This window comes from Trematosphaeria pertusa, assembly GCF_010094035.1.
Source record: "Trematosphaeria pertusa strain CBS 122368 unplaced genomic scaffold BU26scaffold_4, whole genome shotgun sequence".
In the NCBI taxonomy this organism is placed as follows: Eukaryota; Fungi; Ascomycota; class Dothideomycetes; order Pleosporales; family Trematosphaeriaceae; genus Trematosphaeria; species Trematosphaeria pertusa.
The window spans coordinates 180,246-194,677 of record NW_022987215.1 but is presented as its reverse complement, the minus strand read 5'-3'; the positions used below and the strand labels follow the sequence as shown (position 1 = coordinate 194,677).

Genomic DNA, 14,432 nt, shown 5'->3' with positions numbered 1-14,432 from the left:
TACACAGTTCACTGCTTACCACGACCTCCCAATGATGGCAGAACCCATCAAAACAACTCTCTCCTTAATTTCACCAAACGCGCATCCCAGTCTTCCCCTCCTCCACGTGCTCTAGAAGTGGCACAGAACTTCGTGATGGAGCAAGCCTCACCCTAGCAAATTCACGAGTCGAGTAGAAATTCAGCCAATGACCGAAAAGGGGGCGTGAATTCTCTGTTTTGAGTCACCGTGGGCAAGAAGATCACTCGGTTTTGCGGGGAAAGGAGCTTGTTTACGTGACGGGTTTGTTTTGGATTCGGGCGACGTGATGTTGTTTGGTGTTGCGTTATTGTGGTGGCAGCACGCGCCTCAGGGTGAATGCACGTGTGTGGTTGCGTTCAAGGACCAACCGTCGCGCCAGTAATAGCATTCCCTATGCCACAGGACTTCAGGATCCTGTTTCACAAATTCGTATTGCTCTAAACGCAGCCTGAAGACCTCCACCACCCAATCCCAACACCATGAGCCGTCCGCATACCCCGATAAAGCCCATCACGCTTCATCCCCCTTCAACAGCCTCTCCACAGCCTCCACCTTATCCTTGAACCCCTGCTTCTTATCCGTCCTCGTACCCACCCTGATATCGCTCTGAATCCTCACCACGCCGTTCTGATGAAGCATCGCGTGGCATTGTCCAATGACTTTCATCACGTCATCCCACGGGCCCTCTATACCCTTACATTAGCAACGACCGAGTACATCAGTAGCCTTTCAAAACAGGCGAGGAAGTGCGTCGGGCGAGGGGGTTGATGGACGTACCTACTGTAGTTCCGGCGGAATGCATGGAGTAGTTCAGGCCGGACTTTTTGAGGAGGCGCTGCACTTCGGCGACTTCTTTGGATACGGAAGCCGTCGGGGTGCCGAGCGGGATGAGGCAGAAGTCTGCCGTGCAGGCCGGAGGGGTCTGCAGCGTTGAAAGATCGGTCGAAGAGGACATGTTGAGGGTGGTGAGAGTTGGTTGTGGTTCGAGGTGAGTATTGTTGATTGGTCGATTGGAGTTTGTAGGCCGATGACGTGGGATGGTTTAGATGGGGATGGAGAAAGAAAGATCGCGTCCTGACTAGCCACAATGATTAAGCGCAGCACTTGCAGGAGGATTTTGTTTGATCGATTCATTTCGTTAAGACATTACATGCCTATATGCTATATGCAAGACTCCCACAGATGCAGTATCCTGTTCTACATATTCTTCAAAAGGTACGCCAACCCAGCCCACATCTCCTCACCACTAGGTAGGATTTGGTCCGCAGGCAGAATGAAGCCGTTCCGGCCCTGATCGCGCAACTCAACCGTCATCGAATAGTTCGCCTTCGCGACCTCATAAGCGTAGTCCACCGAGTCGCCGGATACCTGGTAGATCGTGGAGCAAATGGGACCCTGCGTGAAGCTGGTTCCGTGCACCGCTTTGACGGCGGCGACAGCACCTTGCGAGAGCCTCTGGTATGCCGCGGACTCGGGAACGGTACCGGAGCAAGTGTATCCGTACGGATACATCCAGAGCTGTGAATAGGAGTGGATGTCCATGTACAGCTGTACTCCCTTGCCCGCAGCGATGCTGTCAAGCTGAGCCTTCAGTGCCTTGTTCTCCACCGCATCTCCAGCGCTTCCACCCTTGTAGTCCTCGGCGCAGGGCGAGGTGCTGGCCCCGCCACGCTGATCCCAATGGCTGGGCCAGTTCCGGTTGATATCACGCCCGACGCAGCTGGCCGAAGTCGTGCTTTGCCGGTTCTTGCGCCACATGCGATCAGTCGATTGAGTGTAGGCGAAGCCGTCGGGATTCACGATCGGGAAGATGTAGAAGTCGTACTTGTCCTTGAAAGCCTTCGTATCGGCGTCCGTGGAGGTAAGGAGTTGATATGTGGCATATTCCACAACCTATGGTAGTTAGCTCATCAAAGGCTCCAGATGTAAGGGAGGGGTAACAAACCATGGTAGTAATCCATTCTCGCGCATGCACTGTTCCGTGCCAAACAACGCCCTTCTGCGAGCCTTTGCCGCCACTTCCCCAGATGTGGATACCGGGTATGTCACGCCCCTCCAGGGACTTGCCGGCTGAGATGACCTCCGCATTGTCAGGATAAGCAGCAGCGAGGTCCTTAATCCACTGCGTGTGGTCCGCGATGCTGTGGTAGGAATCGAACCAAGTGGCGTTGGGTGCGGCTCCGGCTGATATATCCCTTAGCGCCTGGTAGATATTACAATCTGTTATGGGGATAAATACCGGCATAAACTTGGAAGGTCTCTTCATCGGAAATGGAAAGCCCAAGGTCTTCGTGCATAACCTCGGTGCTCAAGCCCTCGGTAGATGCCTCAAATTCCGAAATCTGACTCGGAGGCACCATCACGTCGACGACCTTGCTAGTCGCGACCTTGCCCTTCCATGTCTGCAGCTTGAGACTGTCCACAACGCTGCTGAGCTTCGCATTGTCCTCGCCGACATTGACGCGGTAGACTTTCCAGTTGGCGTAGCTGACCTTCTTCGGGACGGTGGCGGCAGAGACGAGGCCTAATGAGGCCAAAGCAACGGCGAAGAGCTTCATGGCGGGACAAGGAGCGAGAAGAGGTAAAGACCACGAAAGAGCAGGCCTAACTCAATATTTATACCTCCCCGCAGTTTGCCATGAGCAGCGTTTGTCGCAGAGCAGCTCTCAGCATTTCATTTAGACCTTCCACTAATGAGTTAATGTCCAACGGGGCAATGCCGCGTCAAGGAAGCTCCCTCCCGTCGCAGCGGTACTTCGCTGCGATTTAATATAAGAGCACATCGTGGATAGAGCAATTTACGCGTGACTATTCGTCAGGCGTTGCCCTACCTGCGAGCGTTTCATGCAGATGCCCGTTTCGGATAGCTGACTGGCTGCGCTCTGTGATTCTTCCCTGTCGATCACCGCTCCTGCCACCTATTCGCCCTGGTTAGGGCCTTATCTGGGCGTTTTAATATACGTCGTATCGTCATTCGGCCTCCTGCTCACTGCGATGCAGGGCGATCCGGGGCTTGGTAGAGGCGGACCTTCCCGTTTGGACGAGGGGCAGAAACATCGCTAAGACAGACAGCCTGCGGGCGGGATAGCCGGCGAGAAGAGGAAGCTGGTGAGGACTCCATGATGCAGGAGGAACAGTCAAGTCAAGATAAGCACTCGAAGGTTGACAGGTCCATGCAAGTCGTACATGTAGTTGTAGGAGGACGTTGAACGAGGGTTGCAAGGCCCGAGGTACCTGCGGGAGATTCTCCACGCTAGACCCAAAAGAGGTCGGCAATCCACCTACCACTACCTCATATGGCACGAACTGCACAACATGTAACATAGCTGCCTCATATTCTCTCGTTCAAGGCACTCATCGTTCCTCAAATATCACTGCTAGGGCGGCAGCATAGTGTCCGATCCAAGGGGATTGTCACGTCCCACGGTGCCAGTTCCCTTGCCAGACGCAATCTGGACCAGACAGAGCCACAGGGCATAGCTGCGCAATAATGTCCAGAAAGATGGGCGTATGGACCTCTAAATATGGGACTCTGGCTCCGAATGAAGCTCGAACGCCCTCAAATACAGAGATCTGCCATTTGGATATATCGGGAGGTTTGAACGTCGGCAAATGACCAGCAGTTTCAGTTGCCGACGAGCGCTGATTCGTGCATCCACGAAATCCCATCGCATCACCTCACCCCGCCAGTTCCGGCTGAAGACGGCGTCAAAGCAGCAATTATGGCCGCTCCATCACATGGGCTGCGCGACACGCTGAATCCGCTCGCCGCCAGGGGGAAATCGACTCGGAGAAGTACACAGTGGCGGTCGTTCTCGGATGTGCGGGCGGGGTCTGCCGTACCCGAATCCGATATAGAACTCCGACGGTTTTTACAGCTTTGATGCCGACAGCACCTCACGCCTCCAGCTAGCTCCGAACACGCGTCTGTGGAGGGCGACATCATGGGATGGAGTCGCCTACAGCCCCACAACCGCCTGCTGGCTCCACGCCAGCCAACGACGAACCGCCCAAGATTCAACGTGCGAGAGCCGCTTGCCTCCACTGCCGCAAGAGGAAGAGCAGATGTTTGCTGTAAGAAGGCATTTCGCCGCTCTAAATACCTTGGCTGACTAGAGATTCTAGAGACACCAACGGATCGATTCCTTGCCTACGCTGCAAACGCGATAACCTCGATTGCGTGCTGGGAGGCAGCAACCGCGGCGGCCGCAGAGTGCGTCGGAAGACAGTTGATACACAAGGATTGCCGTCTCTGGCAGCATACGGGCAGGATGAGGCGAGTTTCCATGGCCTTGGAAACGTGGGAACAACGCCATGGGTACGAAGCGAACCCAATGGGCAGCAGCAGGCCGGGTCAGACCCTCAAATGCCGCGGTCCGAGTCCTCGACCTCTGACGAAATACCGTTCTCCCATTTGCAGAATCCGTCCGACGCGCTGGGGATACTGGCCAGAGTTGCGGAGACAAGCTCTGAAGAAAACACGCGTTCGAACAGCCAGGGTATACCACCGCCGAACATGCACGCGACACGACCTCCGGAGCATAACCGGCCTTCTTCAGCATACTCATATCCACTTCTTGATAAGGGAATTCTCACAGTCCAGACCATCTATCAGCTCCTAACCCGATATCATCTCAACTACCACCCCTACTATCCTTTGGCACCCGTGCAGACATTCGACACCACCCGGTTAGCCGAGACTGCGAAAAGGGAGCCTCACCTCCTGACGGCCATACTGGTCATCTCATCCAAAGACTTGGTTGAGGAACCCCACATCTACGATGCATGCTCAGAGCACATGAAGAGTCTCGTCTCGAATCTGGCTGCTGGAGCCAATGCCGACGTGGAAGCCGTGGAAGCGCTCCTCATATTGGCTGAATGGGCTCCATACACCCAACGGCGGTCAGGGAAAGTTGGCAAGGGGGAGGAAGACAAAGAAAGCTGGATGCATGTCGGCCTAGCCTTGCGAATCGCGTACTTCTTAGCCCTGGATAGGTACTCTTTCAGGTTCGTGGATCAGGGAAAGGATCCAAACCACAGCCGAAAACGACTACTCTGGACCGCCGCTTATGTATCAGATCGGCACATCTCCATACGCATAGGAAAAGCCTTCTGGTCGCGAGGGCCAGGTCCTCTCACCACTCTGAGACGCGAGGACTATCCCTCTCTCATTCCGAAAAGCCCCAACGAAGAGGACTATGCGTCCATCTTCCAAGCGAATCTAGAATTGACACAACTTTTCAGTAACGTCCACGACGTTCTATACTCCAATCCCGGTTCGAGTTTCAGGAGCCACATGAGTGGAAGCTACATCAAGTTTATCGACGACTTCCGCTCAGCGATCTACGGCTGGAAGAGTGTTTGGGGGACACTGACCTGTTCTCCTCCTCTAAAAGCATGCCTTCTAATGTCCTACGACTACCTACGACTCTACATCAATGCGTTTGCCTTTCAAGCTACTATTCTGCGTGCTCTTCCTGCCGCGAACGGATCTTCAGATGTTGGCACGTCGACTGCTCAGCGAAGCACCTCCGGAAGCACGATGCAAGTTCCACAAAGAGTCTTCGGCAACAATGTGGGAGCTGTTGGGGATGCCAGATTCATCTACGAAGGCCTCGACGCCGCGAAAGCGATACTGACTACTGCCAACAACTTCGTCGACCCCGAGAATTCCCTGCGGTTCCTGCCTCTTCGGTACTACCTCTACCTCGTATATGCCGGAGTCTTTCTCTACAGAGCTCGTTGCACCGGCGTCATCAGCGGCGACGAAGATCGCGCGATTCGCGCTATGATCAACGAAACGGTTAACAGGCTACAGCGGAGCAGTGTCGCAGCAGGGAACGGCATTCAGCACCCCGGAAGCAGGTATAGTCAGCTCCTCAAGCTCCTGTGGGCAAAAGTTCCACGTAAGGACAAATCTACCCGGACGTCCTTCCGACACCCAGGCACACACACCGCAAACAACCCCCTAGACAGCAACGGCTACCCTATTCCAACACCTGGTGCAAACCCTGTACAGTCACCCTCGCAAGCGGGCAGTGTAGGCACAGGCGAGAGCCCAGCCCTCACCGAGCATATGGGCGATTTTGGATGGACGGACTTGGGAGCCGTTGGAGACTTCGCGATGAATGGTTCAGGCGCGACGGGTCCGATTGATGACGCTGCGTTGTGGTCGGGCTTTCTTCCTTTGGATATGGGATGGTCTTCGGCAATGGGCGGCACGGGTTTAGGACTGGGCTGGGATGGTGTTCCTTTTGATGGAAATGAACTTGGGATGGCTTTTTGATCTGCGCATTTATAGACCATGGCTTCATAGCGAAAGATACGGTGCAATGTGTTCGAGGGCGGTTAATTCTATTTCTGGGACATTTCAGATCTCCTCTTCAGCGCGGTGTAGACCAGAAACCCGCCCCAGGAGAGAAAATGAGGCTGATTTATATATTCGGCTACGAACCTCCCATGCTGCTGCACGTGGTACCCCCGCGAAAATAAAGGTGTTAAGGCTGATGGCTGCACTGTTGCCATGTTCTCGTCAGGTCACCGCGGGGGCTTAATAACGGAGACATCAGCCTCACTGTCTTCAGCAACCCATCTGTCGTCCGTTTGTCCGCAAGAGTGGATCGATGTTTAGACATTGTATGAGTGAGTGAGGGGGACGGGATGTCGAGAGGAACTCGATAGTAAAGGCAGTGTAAGCGTAGGTTCCTACTGAGTATCATTTCTACGCGCCTGATCCGTGAGAGGGGTGAGGATGACGGCCTGTTTTAGGATGGTGTCTCTGCCTTCACCTGGACCATCGCATCCTGAAGAGTGAATTGCCCACTCGGAGTCTGCCTCATCATTGTTCTCCGCTTCTTCTTCTCCATCTCTCCGTCTCCATCTGCCTTAAACCGGTTGAAGCTTCCTTCTTGGGTTGCTGGTCTGCACAGTCAACTATCGCGGCCCATATCTGACGACAATGGACAAGCAGAAAGATCTAGACCCTCGATATCTCTGTAAGCATCCCACGTGCGCGCGGTTCCAGCGCTAACTCAAAAGGGATCCTTCCTCGAGATCTCCAGCCGACCCCTCAACTGCAAAAAGAAATGGAGCAAATCACCATCGAGGACGACGGCCAATCCTGGCCCGCCACCAGCGCCGGTCCCCCAGGCTGGCCGTACTACATCAACGCTCTGAACAACGGCACCGCAAACATGACCAAACCCCCCAGGAACATTATCTCTCCCCAGCTGCGCGCGCACCGGAATGTGCTCCGCAGCGTCAAGGCGGAGTATCAGCAAGACAAGGTTCCGGGAATCGAGAACGAGGATGACCACGTCCACTTCCGGTTGACACTAGCTGCCCTGCAGTATATCGGCCTAGACGTCCACGGCGGTCTGGAGCGGTTAGTGCGAGTAAAGCTTAACTGCGAGGAGAAGAAGAAGGCGTTCCCTATGACTTGCATCGCCGTTGTCGACCCCGGGAAGGCGAGGAGATATGTCAATATCGGCGTGCATCTAGGGCCTGATTCGCCTCTTCGGAAGCCGCCGGCAACGCTTGAGCACGCAGTGCGAAACTACACGAAGATCTCTGACTTGGTCGATCCTTTCAATCGCGTTCCGGGCAATGCTGATGACCGGAAAATGGACGAGATGATTGAGCGCAGCATTGGGATGGGCCAGAGAAGCCATCTCAACTGGGAGTTTGAGAGGATGAAGTTCAGACTGCAAGTTCGGAAGGAGTATAGGGAGGTCTTGATTGACCAGGCCGTTAAGGAGAGAGTCAGTATAGTGCAATTTCTTCTTGAAACACTTGCGCATGATCTGACAGTCCGTAGTACCCGGAGACGAGGGCGCGGAAGCGCGAGAGGATTGGAGAGTGAGTTAGCGGTCGTAGTTCTCACTTGGACGGACATTTGTGGAGGAGAATCGGGTCAATCTTTCAAAAGTACCCCGGGTTGGTTGTGAGGGGGATATGGCGTGTTAAAGGCTGGAATTTGGGAGCGCGATTACAAACGGGAAGGCGAATTCCAAATTCACAGGGATAGTGTAATCTATAGTGCTAGCTCAAATCGAGGACTAGCGCATTCCATGACCATATCAGGCTCTACCTTCGTATTGCACGTTCACGATACTTGCTCTTGTGATAGCTTCTCTTCATCTCTTTCCCCAGGCCATATCAGATTCTAGAAGATATCTAAAGTAAAAGCTATTATATTTAAAAACATCTAAGGTATAAGATAATTTTAGGCTATTGCTTAAGAATGTAACATTTGCTGCTCTATATACGCGGGAATCCGGGGATTCCTTGAGCAATTCTTATAGCTTTCGCCGTGTTTTTTACGTTTTCATCCCTGTCAGCCCTCTGTGCCTCAGTCGAAGAATCTCTTAGACGGCGAAGGTTATCTATAGAAGTCGGATTGACAAAATCAACGAACGCTGGCCGCCTCTGCTTGTTGTAATCTTCGAGGATGTTACTGAACTCCCTTTCATCCGTCTGTTGGAGCGCCGAAGAGATGGATAGGGCCGCCAGGTGCGCATCGGATATGCCACAATTCAAACCCGGGCCACCTACAGGGTTGTTTACATGTGCAGCATCGCCAGCTAGTAAAACCCTGCCCTTGATATAACTTGGTACGCACAGTTGGTGAACGCGATACGGCTGAGCCATCAAAACCTCCAATTCGCTCTCGTCAGGATTCAAAGGAAGGATAGTTTTTAATTTCGCCGGCAACCTTGATTTGAGTTCTTCGTCGGTGAACTTCGATAACCCTAACTCTAAGTTTCCCTAAGAACCCACTCGTCTTGTTCGATCGGAGGCATCTCACTTGTCTCATGTACTTGGTAGGAAAACTCAACTCTCCAGAACTCGTTCGCACACATGGTCGGCTCGCTCACCAAATGTCGCGTCAGTGATACCAGGGCACTTTTTGATGTCTTCGGAATCTCGAAGGCAACCGCGGAGGACCTAGGAATCTTGTGGTAGGTCAACTGATCCAGTATGCCTTCCTTGTCATGATCCCAGTCTGCAATACCCAGCTGCAGTTCGCCAACTTTACTTGCAAAGTCTTGAGAGTCGAGCAGGGAAAATTGCGCGCTGTGGGAAGACCACCCGACGGCGTAGAATATAGACACAAACCTCCATTTTGTTCCCCCGTTCTCGAACCCAAAGTGCGTTGAAAGCTTCAGGACGGCCGAATCGCCCCGGCTGTTACCGGTAAAGAAGAGCTGATCTTCGTCATCGAATCGGCGAGGCCATGCATCACGGATCTCCATATCTGGAGGTAGGCTGATCTGAAGGGCGTGTAGCCGCATTCGTGGGATAAGGGCATCCATAGATACGATCCGAGCGTACGGGAAGCGGACCCGATCCGGAATCTCTGTTAGGAGATATCTTTCCAAAGGAACGTTCGGACCGAGCTCTTCAGTATACTCCAGAAGCGTCCAGGGGTCTTCTCGAAGGAAAATTTCCGGGCCGACTTTCTTGAGACGCACTGCCAAACGTCTTCGGATTGGTAGCCCCTGAAAGTAAAAGCAGTTGAGCGGTAAGGCATATCGACGAGCCCCTGTGCCGGGTATGATCTGTCGTAGGACTTGCGCACGAGTTTTCACTCCAATATTCGTGACGGAGAACTCGGTCAGCTCAGTATGAAACAGCGGTTCAAATGTCCCGCAACCGGAGAAAGCTGCTGGTGTATCTGCCAACACGCAGGTTAGAACACGACTGCTAGTGTTCTGTCCCGTTGACGGAAGCCTCCAAGCTAATATGCTCAAGTCGGCCGTGGACTTCATGATCTCCTGTTGAAGTCTTCGAAACGCGCTTCCCTCTTCGCCATATAGCAGCGGCATATTAACGTCGAATATACCGAGCAGGCAGTAAGCTATGTCCTCGACCCGCGTTGTTTCTCTATGTGCCGCCCATGACAGCTTTTGCGCTATAGAGAATGAAGCAAGGGAGATCTCGCCTCGCAGCAGGCCTTTGCTGACGCCAGTAATATCGGAAAGTTGAGCGGCGAGTGACATCTTCGAGCCCCTGTAGTTCCATTCGCGGTCAAAGAAGAAAACGTCTTTGGGCGCTATCAGCTCCTGCAATGTCCAACCTCGCGTGCTGGTGAAGCGTCAGTGATAGACTTCCATGTAAGTTCAGGTCGGAATGCCCTTACAACCAGCGGCAAGTACTCAAAAACTCGTCCAGAGATGCTGACGCAGGCAGATCCGCTAGGAACGCATAACAGCTATCAGATTGCTGATACCATCGATACATGGAATTGATCGCCTCTGTCAACTCAGCGCTGCTAGACTTATCGATACAGCACGTATCGACCCAGGCATACTGCAATCCATCTCGAGCAGCCATTTCGCACGTCGTGATGATCTTGTGAAAGCCTTTCTTGCGACTGTGAATAGCCTTGTGGATGTCCTCGAGGCTGACTTCCTCGTCCTCCCATGTGTGCGAGAGAATCGCGTACTTGGGTATGTGGCTGCCGATGAACTCTTCGAAGAGGCCGGTTCTGGTGTTGATGAGTCGCATCGTGTGCAGTTTGGGATGATCCTCTACGTTAGGCTAGATCAATGAAATGAGAATGAAGAGGAGCTGTCCTGTCTAATCTGAGTATTAATACGATGTTGTTATGCACAAGGCTGAAAAGAGAAGATCGGCGATCGTGGTGCAAGCGGAGTCGCGCGCGTGCCAGCGCAAATCGGTAGTATAGGTGAATGAAAGAGTACGTGAGCGTCCCTTTTTTATCTACCTAAGTAGCTAGTTGCGCATAGGATCAAAATGGAGGAAAGAGCCAGAGCGTAGTACAATAAAGGTTTCTGTGGGCCTCGTACCGCCCGCGATACCCCGTTCCTATACCGGTTTAGCGTGCCGCTGCAAGCTGCGTCTTCCTCACGTACGTCTCCACCGGCATTTCTGGCCGCAGGACTCAACTTCTGGACCTCGCTTGTACGGAACATTCATGGAGGAGAATCGGGTCAATCTTTCAAGAGGACCCCGGGTTGATTGTGAGGGGTTATGGTGTGTTAAAGGCTGGGGCTCGGGAGTGGGACGGCGAATTCCAAATTGGGGCTAGCGCAATCTATGGAGCTAGTTCAAATTAAGGATTAGCGCGAACCAGAAGACGTCCTAACACGTGCGCAGACAGCGCATTCCATGGGCTTCAACCACATCGGGCTCTACTTTCGTATCGCATAGTCGCGATACTTGCTCTTGCGATAGCTTTCCTTCTCCTCCTTCTCCAGGCCATACCAGATGCTGAGAACTCGCACGTTCGGATCCCGACCGCCACAAGAAAACCGGGACATCTGCAATTAGAGTTGCCATCGATGACAATACGTTGAAAGACAACTCACTCCATCATAGGTCATTGAGTATGCCCTACGCTAACGAAAACCGTACTTTATGACAATCCGGCCAATTGTCGGGGCTCGGTATCAGCCTTCCAGCTTCAGCCTTGCCGCATGTGGCGCATGACAAGGTAGATTGGGCCGCAGCTGACATTCAGCTGCTCAGCCTACTTGATCCACACGTCCCATACTAACACATTATCTGGTACACCTCGATGAACTCCCCCCTAGTCGCCTCGAATTTCCCCAAATGCCTGTCGGATTCGGTTTCTCTGTCGGTGACTTTATCGCCGTTCTCAACCTGGTCCGAACCATTATCGATGCGCTCAGGACGACTGGAGGCGCGAGGGATAGCTTCCACGAGCTCATCCGACAATTGTATGCGCTTGAAAAGGCCTTAATACGAGTCAAAGATGTCGATTTAGACGATGAACAGGAAGGAGACAGAATTGCGCTTCGGCATGCCGCATCTCAATGCCAGCAAACAATGGACGTTTTCTTATCGAAAATAACCAAATACCAGCCGCATCTAGGAGCGGCATCATCGGGATCAGCACCTATGGCGAAGGCAAAGGCCGCATTCATGGCCATTCGATGGGCTGTATGTAAAGAGGAGGATATTGTGAAGCTCAAAGCCGACCTGAATGCTCATGTCATTTCTATTGAGCTCCTCTTGCTAGCCGTTCAGATGTAAGCTTGCTTCGTCCACGATTCATATAGAGAAGCCGGATTAAACTTAAGATGCAGGAACAAAGCTTCCCTCGATGCAAGGAGGGAAAAGCACAGAAGCAGCTCTCTCGTCAGTCGGATGCGCGATATCGCGGATACCTTCCTACAAAAGTTCGCCATGATCACACAGCAAGTGAAGGAGTTGCAAGACATGGCTCAACAAATTGTGTGAGTCTAGTGCGCCTTTGTACGCATATGGGTGACTGACGCCACCCTTTTAGCCGCGTGAACTTCCAAATCTTCCACAGCGTAATGGCGATTCACAGAGTTGTCGTGCGCGTCCCGCCTACCATTCAACGAGAACAACCGGTGACACTAACGGATCCATTCGGACGAATTAGTCCCTTTCACTTGGACTTCATCCGTTCTAAAGAGGTAAGCGCCCATGATTGCTCCTATCCTTCGTTGACTAAAATCTCGTTTCAAGTGCTTTATGGCAGTACTACGAATCCACTTCGAAAATGCGGGCGCAAGCACCATCAAGCTTGATAGAGGGGAGTATTTTGTCGAAGAACTATCTACTAGGTGCCAAATCAACCTTAACCAAGAATGGGGTGCTTGCTTTCAGCCTGGGCAACATGTCGCAATGAGTGTGGTGCTCAAGCATCTTCGACACAGCTCTTGGAATTCCTGCCCCAGTTGCCATACAGAATGTGTGACAGGGGACAACGAAGCAACTGAATGGTAATTTAAGGCCCCGGTGCAACTTGTCTGCGTGGAAGGGCTAACATCTTCCTAGCCCGAAATGTGGAATAACTTTCCGGAGGATCGTGGAACTCACGGACGATAATCCTCGCTTCCGCACATATAGGGTACCTGCTGCCGGAGTCCCGCTGGCCAAACATGCTACTGCCCCTGACCCTCCTTTTTGGCCCACTGAATCGAACATCATGGAATCCCAGAGGTTGACGATATCAAAGGTCGACGTCTTTGGTAGTGCATTGCGCTCTCAGAATGCCAAACCTATTTCTCAATCAAAGAGAAAGCGGGCGCCTGAAGAAGAAGCGGATATTCTGGGCTTGAAGCGGTTTCGTCGACTCGGATACTATCCGCCTGAGGGTCGAGGTTCGAAATGCGAGTTGTGGGCCATTTGGGACCCCAAATCGAGCCGAAAAACGCTACAAGGGGTATGCACGACGGCCATATATAATGTTGACGTAAGTTTCAGCGGAAATGATTCGTGACTAACATTGCGTTGACCGAATCAGGGAAACCCCTTCTTGAACGTCCGAGAAATACGGAGCAATGGTTGGACACTGGTCCACGAGGATTTGCTGGACATGGATTGCGATATCTGTACGATGGGTAGCGGTCCGGATGGTATGCGTCATATCAAATCTCTTCTTCGAAGCTAATTTGGACCGCCCGAAAGAGCGTATCATCCTTTTCGCCGGTACCTTGAAGTATCCGAAGTACACGAAAGGAAACCCGCCTCTAGCGCACGCGCTCTGTTTCGAGAGCGACTATACCTGCTCTACAATATGGTGAGACATCCAAACCGCGGTGTTTCGTGAATATACAAGCACTTCCGCTAACATGGGTCGTGTAAGGGATGTAATACCTAAAAACAAGAAGAAAACACTGAATGACCTCAACCTTCAAATACCAGACCTCGGAAGATTCTGGCTACACCTATTCAACGAGGACCATGTTCAATCACCAATACCAACGATGCCAAGCCCAGGACTCTCCCAACCATGGCAATCCGCGGGTCCCGAACCTTCTCCCACTTGTCCTTCGCCCCTTTTCTCCGTCTTTTCCAGTGATGACGGTCGTGAAGTCAAGCCAAAGACGAGGAGAAACATGAGGGCCAAGGAAAGCTTGGAATATGCGAGGACCCGGAGAAGGCCAGCTTGCGATAGGTGCAGAATACGAAAGCTCAGATGTACCCATATGAACGATGGGCCTACAGACCCTTCACCCACACTCAGATCTACTTCCCGGTTCTTTTCGTCGACCGGAAGCCGCCCCGAACCGACCGGACTGGAAACATCATCGCAAGAGTTCAGCTTTACATCAATAGAACCAATCCGTTCTTCGTTCTCGGAAGGATATGCCCCCGCAACACTTGCGTCGGTCATCGATGGCCCCGAAATCACACAACTGGCGGAGACGACGGTTTCATCCCAGCCCATTTCTACTGCTTCAGCGGATGGACTATTTGTTGATAACTCTGGAGCGAGCCTGGATCACATGTGGTCCGGGTCCTTCGAACTGGCGCCGAGTCAGGGATTAGCCGAGGATGCCTGGGACAGCGTCAACCAAGGTTTGGGACTGGAGCCGGATTTCTATTCAACGGCGTCGTATGGACTCGGCCTTTGGGGCGATCTAGACTACTCTTTGTACGAACCCCCT

The 14,432-nt window shown here is 52.6% G+C and overlaps 6 protein-coding genes across 6 annotated transcripts; 3 read left to right on the top strand and 3 right to left on the bottom strand.

Annotated features, from left to right (window-relative positions):
• Positions 1-299: 299 nt before the first annotated feature.
• Positions 300-1,069, bottom strand: BU26DRAFT_516440 (uncharacterized protein). Its single transcript, XM_033828330.1, has 2 exons — positions 799-1,069; positions 300-707 (listed from the first exon to the last, which is right to left on the bottom strand). The coding sequence occupies exons 1-2, from the start codon at positions 974-976 to the stop codon at positions 532-534; spliced, it is 354 nt and encodes a 117-aa protein (XP_033686660.1). The 5' UTR covers positions 977-1,069; the 3' UTR covers positions 300-531.
• Positions 1,070-1,218: 149 nt separating this feature from the next.
• On the bottom strand, positions 1,219-2,579 carry BU26DRAFT_422513 (uncharacterized protein; the record flags this gene model as incomplete). The annotated part of the gene is made up of 3 exons (XM_033823461.1): positions 1,219-1,914; positions 1,967-2,205; positions 2,261-2,579. 3 exons carry the CDS (start codon positions 2,577-2,579, stop codon positions 1,219-1,221), a joined length of 1,254 nt encoding a protein of 417 aa, XP_033686659.1.
• Positions 2,580-3,734: 1,155 nt separating this feature from the next.
• On the top strand, positions 3,735-6,449 carry BU26DRAFT_602189 (uncharacterized protein). The gene is made up of 2 exons (XM_033835328.1): positions 3,735-4,095; positions 4,147-6,449. Exons 1-2 carry the CDS (start codon positions 3,971-3,973, stop codon positions 6,305-6,307), a joined length of 2,286 nt encoding a protein of 761 aa, XP_033686658.1. The 5' UTR covers positions 3,735-3,970; the 3' UTR covers positions 6,308-6,449.
• Positions 6,450-6,979: 530 nt separating this feature from the next.
• On the top strand, positions 6,980-7,882 carry BU26DRAFT_561466 (uncharacterized protein; the record flags this gene model as incomplete). The annotated part of the gene is made up of 3 exons (XM_033832910.1): positions 6,980-7,016; positions 7,060-7,781; positions 7,838-7,882. The coding sequence occupies 3 exons, from the start codon at positions 6,980-6,982 to the stop codon at positions 7,880-7,882; spliced, it is 804 nt and encodes a 267-aa protein (XP_033686657.1).
• Positions 7,883-8,478: 596 nt separating this feature from the next.
• Positions 8,479-10,530, bottom strand: BU26DRAFT_548485 (HET-domain-containing protein; the record flags this gene model as incomplete). Its single annotated transcript, XM_033831944.1, has 2 exons — positions 8,479-10,107; positions 10,163-10,530. The coding sequence occupies 2 exons, from the start codon at positions 10,528-10,530 to the stop codon at positions 8,778-8,780; spliced, it is 1,698 nt and encodes a 565-aa protein (XP_033686656.1). The 3' UTR covers positions 8,479-8,777.
• Positions 10,531-11,470: 940 nt separating this feature from the next.
• BU26DRAFT_241108 (uncharacterized protein) lies at positions 11,471-13,548 on the top strand. The gene is made up of 6 exons (XM_033821016.1): positions 11,471-12,038; positions 12,096-12,245; positions 12,299-12,452; positions 12,505-12,761; positions 12,817-13,234; positions 13,286-13,548. Exons 1-6 carry the CDS (start codon positions 11,599-11,601, stop codon positions 13,430-13,432), a joined length of 1,566 nt encoding a protein of 521 aa, XP_033686655.1. The 5' UTR covers positions 11,471-11,598; the 3' UTR covers positions 13,433-13,548.
• The last annotated feature ends 884 nt before the right edge of the window (positions 13,549-14,432 follow it).

Coding starts and splice junctions, on each gene's coding strand:
- BU26DRAFT_516440 (XM_033828330.1), bottom strand. CDS start 976: ATGTCCTCTTCGACCGATCTTTCAACGCTGCAGACCCCTCCGGCCTGC. Junction 708..798: donor TTCCGCCGGAACTACAGTAG/GTACGTCCATCA, acceptor GTAAGGGTATAG/AGGGCCCGTGGGATGACGTG.
- BU26DRAFT_602189 (XM_033835328.1), top strand. CDS start 3,971: ATGGAGTCGCCTACAGCCCCACAACCGCCTGCTGGCTCCACGCCAGCC. Junction 4,096..4,146: donor AGGAAGAGCAGATGTTTGCT/GTAAGAAGGCAT, acceptor TAGAGATTCTAG/AGACACCAACGGATCGATTC.
- BU26DRAFT_241108 (XM_033821016.1), top strand. CDS start 11,599: ATGCCTGTCGGATTCGGTTTCTCTGTCGGTGACTTTATCGCCGTTCTC. Junction 12,246..12,298: donor GACATGGCTCAACAAATTGT/GTGAGTCTAGTG, acceptor CCACCCTTTTAG/CCGCGTGAACTTCCAAATCT. Junction 12,453..12,504: donor ACTTCATCCGTTCTAAAGAG/GTAAGCGCCCAT, acceptor TCTCGTTTCAAG/TGCTTTATGGCAGTACTACG.